Source organism: Arachis hypogaea, chromosome 14 (genome assembly GCF_003086295.3).
Source record: "Arachis hypogaea cultivar Tifrunner chromosome 14, arahy.Tifrunner.gnm2.J5K5, whole genome shotgun sequence".
In the NCBI taxonomy this organism is placed as follows: Eukaryota; Viridiplantae; Streptophyta; class Magnoliopsida; order Fabales; family Fabaceae; genus Arachis; species Arachis hypogaea.
The window spans coordinates 137,616,985-137,627,220 of NC_092049.1; the positions used below are offsets into that span (position 1 = coordinate 137,616,985).

At 30.7% G+C, this 10,236-nt stretch overlaps 1 protein-coding gene across 1 annotated transcript; it reads left to right on the forward strand.

The window, feature by feature from the left end:
- Positions 1-567: 567 nt before the first annotated feature.
- On the forward strand, positions 568-3,894 carry LOC112744504 (transcription factor MYB16). Its single transcript, XM_025794164.3, has 3 exons — positions 568-1,034; positions 1,207-1,336; positions 2,400-3,894. The coding sequence occupies exons 1-3, from the start codon at positions 902-904 to the stop codon at positions 3,514-3,516; spliced, it is 1,380 nt and encodes a 459-aa protein (XP_025649949.1). The 5' UTR covers positions 568-901; the 3' UTR covers positions 3,517-3,894.
- Positions 3,895-10,236: the final 6,342 nt, after the last annotated feature.

The window sequence follows — 10,236 nt, forward strand, 5'->3', positions numbered from 1 at the left end:
ACTAATTAATCTTTGATTTTTTTAAATTAGTTTTTTTTGTTAATAAATATACTCAAAACACTTGTTGAAAAGGTAATAAAAAATATTTCACTGAAAAGAAATGTTTTCAGTATTTTTCTTGTAATATATATCTATATATATATGGTTGTTATTTTACTAAAAATTTGGTGTCTAATTGCCAAAAAGAGTTAATTAGTTAATATCTAATTTTAAAGTATAAAACTTAATACATTTTAAATATTTAAAATTTATTATAAAAAATAAATTAGACAAAATTCAAACACTAAATAATTAGCACCATTATATGTCTTAGCATTTTCATTAGTATTTGAATTTTATTTCATTTTCTTAACGAGCATCTTAATTAATACATTCACTAACTAATTAGAAAAGAAGGTGATTATTATTATAATTCAATCTATCTAGCTATAAAAAGAAAAACACTCATGAGATGGACCCATATGAATATTAAAAATTGGCCCTAGCTAGCAATATGTGCCATAAATTCTAGGTGACGTATCACTCAAGTATTATGACTATGACTTTAATTTTCTAGCTCAAAACCTCAAAGCTGCGTCCATAGGGTTTAAAATTATAATATATGAAAAGACAATTGAACCACTCCATTTGCATTTCACTCCAATCAATTATGCAATGATGAACTCCAAATTAAAAGTATATCATCATGAAATGAAAGGGTATTATTGTAATGACAAAGCAGATACACTGTCAAAAATAGTTTGTTATACCATTTATGCCACTAATGAATAATCCATCATCACTCTTTCTTGTGCTATTATATATGAAGAAATAGGAAAAGCTATCTCAGTGTTAAGTAGCAACTAGTGTATACAATATTACTGTTAGTTGTTCCTGTTCCTGTTCCTATTCCTCCTTCAAAATGGGAAGATCACCATGTTGTGACAAAGTGGGTTTGAAGAAAGGACCATGGACACCAGAGGAAGATCAGAAGCTCTTAGCCTATATTGAAGAACATGGTCATGGAAGCTGGCGCGCTTTGCCAGCAAAAGCAGGTAATTTTAGTCGTTGATCTCAATCATGTATCAGTAACTGATACTTTTTTATATAGTGTTTATTTTGATATTCGAACAATTTTTTAATTTTTTTTAACAAGGACTTTTTAATTATATTATTTAAAAGAAAAAAAGTGTAATGTTTATTTTTGTATGTAATATTATTGTATAGGGCTTGAAAGGTGTGGGAAGAGCTGCAGATTGAGATGGACAAATTATCTAAGGCCTGATATTAAGAGGGGAAAGTTCAGTTTGCAAGAAGAACAAGCTATCATTCAGCTTCATGCACTCTTAGGAAACAGGTAATTTTGTTTGTATATATATGTTTGTGGAGTTAGTTATATATATAGTACAGTAGTACAATAATGTTTAGGTTTATTATTTTTGTTCTTGAATGTTCTAAATCAAAGGTGCTCATCATTTCATTGTTTAGCTTCATTGTTATGTTCTTGGTATCATCATTGTTATTATTTCTCTTTCTTTTTTTCTTTCTTTTCAAAGAGTGAGATAGAACTGAAAAATGTGATCTCTTTGCACCCAAAATAAATAAATAAATAAAATTCGTATTATAAAATTATAATGAGAGAACTAGAAGCTGGAAATAATTTTTGGTGCTGTTTAATTTGACACCTTAAGTGTATAATGAAAAAAAAAAAAAGAAACATATTTTTCTTAATTATTTAATTATAGTACAACATTTGCATTTGGGATCAGGCATTTGGTAACTGGGTTTTTGGGGGGGACTACGAATAATAATTTCTTTTGCTTTTCCAACTTGCATTGCTGTGCAGAATGTCTTAAATGCAAATGGTCTTCTCTCAATTTCTTGAACCACATTTTCTCTAGCCTATAATTATTATTTCCAACACTGATTTAATTGTGGTTCCTGCCATCTCCATAAATTCACTTCCTGACACCCAATTAGTTCATTCAACATATATGGTCCTTGATTAAATACAGAAAAGAAAAAAAAAAGAAAAGAAATCAAGTATACATATCTTCTAGCTAGATTCCACACAAAAGCTAAAATCAATTGTCCATGAATGTGATTTCTAATAAATATTTTCTCTTCAATTGAGTTGCATTTTTTTAAGATCAAAGTAAAAAAAAAAATATTATAGTAATAAACACAAAAAACTAGAAGTTCATCAAAAACAATATCTATTAGTTCATATATATAGGTAAAGAATAATTACACATTGAAATCTTACTTGATATGAGTTAAACTCAAACTAAATTTTAAACCCTTTAATCATTCATATATTCTATCATTTTTAGTATATTTTTAGATCAACATTCAACAGCATTTGATAAATTCTAGGGTTTGCATTGGATTCTTATAAATTGTGTTGTTGTTGTTTATAGGTGGTCAGCTATAGCCACACATTTGCCAAAAAGGACAGATAATGAGATAAAAAATTATTGGAACACGCATCTCAAAAAAAGATTAACAAAAATGGGCATCGATCCTGTGACTCATAAGCCCAGAAACGATGCCCTAGTCTCTGGTGACGGCGGCCATTCAAAGAAGGTCGCCGCCAACCTCAGCCACATGGCTCAGTGGGAGAGTGCTAGGCTTGAAGCTGAAGCAAGATTGGTTAGGGAATCAAAATTACGTTCATCACAACAACACTCATTACAAATTCCAAGTTCTACTACCACTTTTCCATCTTCGTCCTCGTCTTCGTCTTCAGCTCAAGTTATGATCAAATTAGCCGACGAATCTCCAATAACAACAACCAAGGATTGGACTAATAATGAAGATTGGTTATTGAGATCTAATCATGAAAGTAATGGTGGTGGTGGAATGGGAAATGCTGAACTTGAGTCACCAACATCTACATTATCATTCTCGGAGAACAATGCATCACCAGCAATAATTGGAGAAAATAGCAACAATAATGTTAATGTAGTGGTGCCTATGATTGAGTTTGTTGGAGCTACTTCAGGTTCATATTCTGAGAATGATGGAATTATTAGGAGTATTAACGTGAAGGAAGAAGGTAGTGAAGATCATCATGATCATCATCAACATGAGTGGAAAGACTATGATAATAATTCTTCAATGGGTACTACTTTCAACCCTAGCTTGCATGAATTGACAATGATGACCATGGAATCCACGTGGGGAAGTTCTTCTCATCATCATCAAAATCATGATCATGATGATGAGTCTCTTAGGACAAGTGGTAGTAATGGTGCACATGTTAATGTTGGTGATGATGATGATGATGATGCTGAAGAAGAAGATGAAGAGTTAGGGTTCACAAATCTTCTGCTGAATACTAATAATAATAACAACCCTAATAATGATAATAATGAATTGAGTTTGTCATCTGAAGGTGGTGGTGGTGGTGGCGGCGGCGGCGGCGGCGGAGAGTCTCATAACAATGACAATGGTGATTCCTATGAAGATAAGAACTATTGGAACAGCATTCTCCATTTGGTGGATTCTTCACCTTCTGATTCACCAATCTTTTGATTATATATATATATATATAGCAGCATCCATCTCTACCTTCCTTTCAAGAACATATTTAATTTAATTTGCCATAAGAATTATTTAAGCAAGAACATATGCATGCATGCACACAGAAAATTCTTGTTACATATTTAAATTCTTATTCTCCTTATTAGCTTCCAAGGTTCCATGTAGTTGTTTTTGTTGATGCTCTCATGGAGACTCTTTTTTTTTTTTTTTTGGTAATTAATTAGGGTTTTTCAGTTGTCTGAAAAGCAATCAGTGGAACAAAAATGTCAAGTAGTTATATATTTTGTTGCTTCTTCTACTGTGCATCACCAAATATGTTCATATCAACTTGTTCTGAGTTTGACTTTATTAGATATCTAGAGTTATATATGATGTATGTCTTTGTTTACAGTTTACAAATAGTTTAGTTCAATTAAGGAAGTTCAATTTCTATCACTAGGTTACATTTAATTAGACATATTACTATATAGATAAGATGAATACAAAACATGCTTCATATATATTAAAAATCAGTCTCTATATATATTTATATGTATATTGATAATGTTATATAACTAAGTTATGTTGATAATTAAATTCAACTAAATTAGTCTAATAATTCATTCATACAATAAAAATTAATTGAATAAAAAGGAGGAGCTGCATAAAAAAAATTAGTTATGTTCATCTAACAATTTTCTTTGTTTATATTTATATCTATATATTGATTCACACATTTTTTAACTAAATAATTAACAAATAGGATGATCAAATATGCTATAGTAAAATAATCAAATATATATAATAGACAAATAATTAAATTTATTTTTAGTATTATAATAAAAAGTTGTTATAAAATGACAAATACCTATTTTTATAGGTAGCATAATTGAATAAATAATTGACTTTAGTAATTATAATATCTAAAAGCTCTTTTTTTTCCCTCATGACAATATATACTTAGATTGAATGTAACTATAAAACAAGGTATTTATAGGAATTAAATTAACAAAATCATAGTAAAATAATGTTGTAAACTGATGTGATCTTCTTAAGTGGATTAACTTAATTTGTCACAATCTCTTTTTTTTTTTGGGACAAATACTAAACTTTATTAAATTCTTTTCTAACAGCCAAACAAAAACTAATAAGTCTCTGGATTTCTGGGTAGAGGATAATGCTTCCTCCTCTAGACAAATTCTGATGATAGAGTGCGTGAATTTCGTGAACTTCATGATTTTCATTTCAATCCCGCTACATTACCAACAATATTTCTATCAACTTCTGCCAACTCTTATTTATGATTATGTTTAATAGAAGTGTCTTTGTAGATGTGTTTAATAAAAATGTCTTTTTTTATGACTGTATTTAATAGAAATGTTTTTATAGATATATTTTTTGGATGTGCCTCTTTATATGTGTTTAAAATATAATAATTAATTATTATTGACAATAATTGGCAGATAATATGTTAGTACCTATATTTTTCCTTTTCCTTTTTACTTCTTGGTAACTTTCTTTTTCGATTATATATGCTAAGGAAATAACAAAACTCAATAAAAAAAAAATGAGCAAGTAAATATTTCGTATATCTGTAAGTTAAAATATTACCCATTTAATTATAAATTATACATCTAAATTTTATATTAATAATTAATTATTGACTTAATTTTTTATGATTTTCCTATGTTACTTTATTTGGATTTGAATCTCTATTTAGACAACCATATCCAATAATAGAAGTATTTACTAGGGACTTTATTGCTGTTAGTTTCATGTCGCATTCTTGCTTTTCAACGTTTTTAATTCATTGTTTATGTATTTAGGGGGTTCTCTTTCACGTCCCTATTCATTTTGCTTGGTTGTCATGTACTATACATGGAGTTGTATGTATCAACTATCATCAAGAGAGAGTGAGAAAAACCATATATATAATAATGCCCCTCAATCATAAATATAATTGACTTAATTTGGATTTGATCTTCTCCACAACAAAACAAATCTTAACTACATATTGGGATCTTCAAAATGTCAAAATCACACAAAACACCTCTTTCAGTCCATACCCATTAATTATTACAATTAGAATTAACTATTTTTGGATTTTAAAAAATATGTGCGCTACCTTTATATATATTTTTATATTTTTAATATTAAAAGTAATTAATAAGAAGAAAGATTATACCGTAGAAAAATGTACAAACAAGATGTAAGAAAATATTGCAAATAAACGTCATTTTTCTAAAAAGAAAAAGTTAATATTTTTAATTTAAAGTTTAGAATATATAAGTTAGAGTTTAGAATTAGAAGTTAAGATTTTAAATTTTAAAGTTAAGGTGGTAGAAATGATGGCAAGTGACTAGATGAAATTGTGGTGGTAAAAGTTGGAGAAAAAGTGAAAACGGTCATAATTATTTTTATTTATTTATGTTGTATTTGGTTTGACGTTTGAAATATAAAAAGTACGTTCAAGTTTTTTAAATGCTTCAATTTTTATAAAATTAATTGATAAGATTTATTTAAATATATAAAATAAAATGGTAAAGTAATATAGAAAAGTTATTTAAATTTATGTTCTTTTTTAATAATTTTTTATTTAAAAATGTGATTTTGAGTAATGTAATCCAAACAAAATATATTATATTATGATTTATTTTCATCAATGGTAACACTAATTTACTTTTTATCAAAATCAAATTTAAAAAATCAATATGATTCAAACTCTCATTTGTAAATTTTAATCCAAACCCACAAGCAATGTTATTCCATCATCAAAGTTGTTATTTTATTTTGGACACTAGTTAGTGTGGTTTTGATTTATTTCTACTCAATTTTATTTTTTATCTTTAAATTTAATAAGTATTTAAATTTTTTTAGTATTTTTCTTTTTTTTTGGTATTATTGATATAATTTTGTTTTTTTTTTTCTTTTTGAAATAAAAACGAGGATAAAGCCAAAAAAAACTTAAATACAAATTAAACCTCCATTTTTTTCTTTTTTTTGGTCAGGACAACTCTCAATTCTAGATACAGCACACACCCATACACTCTTTATATAATTATCAATTTTTTCTCCTCGGTTACAGTTAGTAGGAATTGAGTTCGAGACGTTTAAGATGGGAAAGGGGCGAAATGCCGTGTGAGTTAAGACTCATTGAAAAAAGAATTAAAATAGCTTTGGAATCACATTCCACTCTAACTCTTATCATCCCCATTGTCTAAGCAAATGTTGAAACCTTGGTCTAGTCCCCATAATTCCGCCTTATTGGCAGAGCAACTGCCAATGAAGAAAGAAAATTCACCTATAACACAAGCCATTCCTTCCAAACTGGCATTTCACCTGTTGAGGCCCATTCTTTTTTTTTCTTACTTATGTCAGTGGTAGTAGAACATCTTCTTTTTTGGTTTGGGAAACGGAGCTAGATCATTTTTCTTTTCTGGAAATGCAAAATAATATATTGCTTGGTAACATTCTCCCTTAGTCAAAGCTTTAAATTTTTGGAATGAGTCTGAAAAGAGCACTTAAAGTGGTTTTCTTGAGGTTAATTTGGGCCTATCTTAGAGTTTAACTTCAACTTCAGATGGGCTAGAACTTCAAGACCAAGAAAAAAAACTGGGAAGTGAAAGTGATTAATTTGTCAATTGATGCAAATCACAAAGCTTCCTCTAGATCATAATGACATATTGACATTCAATGAATCAATGCAAGCTGATGCAATAGCTTCCACTAGCATCAATCAAAACATTATTAGGTTAGATAACAATATGTCTCATGTTCTGTGTAAGAATTAATTTAAAAACACAATAAAGTCACTAATTATTCAGAACATACATTGGGGGTAAGTGCATTGAAAAGCAAGTTTCGGTGCTTGAATTTTATTAAATCACCAATTATTCAGAACATTAGGGTAAGTAGATTGGAAAACAAGCACTAAGCACCTCTTTTGGTGCTTGAATTTTTCAGCATATAACCCTCTATAAATTTATCCTTCATTGGAGCACTATGATATAGTATCAACTATCAAGTATCAACTAAACTAATTACACATCATATTATTCCATATAAGATGGGGATTCTCAAGGCTGTTTTGGCAGTGGTTCTTTTTGCTATGGTTCATGCTCAGCCAAATCTAGCAGGCAGGGTACTTTTGAATAAGGAAAAACAACTAGCTAGGGCAAAGTTCTAAGGGTCTCATCCCTTCCTCGGGGCCAAATCCCCACCAAAACCATACCTCAAGGTGGCAGCGGAGGAGGACATGGCCGGATGAGCCCTCTCCGCCCTCCATGATCTAACTGGGGCTAGCCAGGCCGATTCATGCTCAAGAGTTTGTGAAAATCAGCAATAATTTATTATAGTTTGATTCTCTCATCAAGTGATATAATGAAGGAAAGGAGTAAAAATGGGTCTATAGCCCAATTAGGAAATTATTGTTAGGAGTAATATTTACTATAAATAGAGTAATAGTGATAAAATCAAATAACCATGAATTGAGTAATTTGTATCTTCTTTCCTATTCTCTCCCTCTTAATTCTCCTTGATTTCTCTCTAATTGATTAATTCTTCCCTTATACAATTTCATCCTCATTACATTGGTGGAATTTTAAAGAGAGAAGATACAAATTACTCAATTCATAATTATTTGATTCTTTCATTACAGTAAATTCTATTCCTAATGAGAATTTCCTAAGTGAAATATAGGTCTATTTTTACTCCTTACATATAACCATTCGATCAAACCAAGTTGGGTAGTTGATAATAATTTCTTAATATGTGAATGTTTCTCAAACATGCTCTAAAGTTCCAATTCGATTAAGCTGAATCAGCAGGTACTTGCAGTTAAATTCTATGAAGAGAAACCTTAGGCCTTAACAAACAGGTAAGGGGATAACTGCAAAACCAGCACAAACAGTAATAATGTGTGTGCTAGATATAATAAGCAGATCCCAAAAAAATCTATCTGTGCACGTTCAGATTAGGCAATCCAATGATATAATTGTCAAGATACAATACAAATAGAACAAATTTTACCAAGAAAAAGTATAGGGACCACCAACTTTTGTGTTTTCTAGCCAGTAACCATCAAAACAAAAGTGAGTGATTTCTCACCATTAGATATAATCTCACACCATTAAAAACACTATTGATGGCCAATTAATGATTACAAAACACCAAAATTACTGACCCCTAGCATTCCTCTCTTACCAAAGTAAATAATCACTTTTTGTACCGGTTTGTTGTGAGGGAATTTGTGGCAGCTAAACATGTGATGTTCTAACTGCTAAGTGATATTCACAAATTCCCAATATCAATTTATGCACTTTTAGATTAGGTCTCCAATGATATACTGACAATGGAGCCTCGTAGGAGTGCAATGTAACATAATGCTATGCATAGTTTACAACTTTACATACAAAAAAAATATCATGAAATCAAATCAAATTGCTAAAAAATTGGAGCTTCTTATGTATGGGTGATACTGGCAGGATCAAACATATTGGAGTCAGATCTGCAAAGCGGTGCCCAAACATTTTTTATTGCACCTTGGAAATTAGGCAACTGATAATTTTCAAGCCATCACAGAGCCTCGGTAAAAGTGCACTCCAGAATCTATATTATCAAGGATTGAAAGCTCAAATTAAACTATTGGAAACAATCAAAACCCACCATTCAAAAACTCGTATGAAATAGAAATCCCAATTGTGAAGAGAACAGAATCAAATGAAGTAGAATCCTAAAGCTGCATAATTTCAGCAACACACGAAGTGGAATGTTCAAAAGCGAGACTCTTTTTAAGTTAGATCTGAGCGGCGATGTACTTGTGAGCTTGTGATGAAGTGTGAAACGGTTAGGGTTTGGAACAGGGTCCTTTTATAGGAGTCAGAGTTCAGAAATTAGGGCGTCACACTGAGAAACTCAAAACGCAGCGTAGTTGTGAGATAAAGATTAACGGCAAAGATATTTTTGTCGGAATCAAATGTTTATTTTGCGGAAGAAGGGACAAAAATATACCCAAAAATTTACCCGCTCCGCACAATTATATTTGAAATTTTGAATCATTTAACGAAACACGTGTATTGATGAATTTATATTTTACGATAATTTTTTGTTAGAATTGAGAGGATTTCATCATATAAATCTACATTTATTTTCTTAAATAGCATGCTTTTGAGCTTTTCTCCTAAATTATGTTTGGTTGTGAAAACATGTTCTTTTATGCTTAATTTAACATATTTTATTCTATTTGCCTTCTATTCGATACCTTGATATTGTTTGTGAGTGATTTCAGATGTATAAGGTAAGAATGGCTTAATGAGATTGGAAAAGGAGCATGCAAGGATGAGGAAGTATGAAGAAACAAACGAGAAGAGTAAAGCGATGTGTGCGTGCGCACAGCTCCTTGTGCGTACGCACAGGTAGCAAAGCAAAGCGAAGTGTGCGAGCGCACAGCATCTTGCGCGTCGCACGATCATCCAAAGTATCGCGAAATGTGCGTGCGCATAGCCTCTTGTGCGTACATACAGCTTGAGATTTTCGGTCAAGTGTGCATGCGCACACTTCTGTGCGTACGCACAAGTACCTGCGCATGCCTTCATTAAAAACGCATGTGACTCGCATTTTGAGGGGCTTAGAGGCCCAATTCTAATGGCTAGAGCTCATATTGTAAGGGGCAAACATTGAAGAAGCATAGCATATCATTAGAGTAGTTGGTAGATAGTAGTAGGAGGTTTTAGG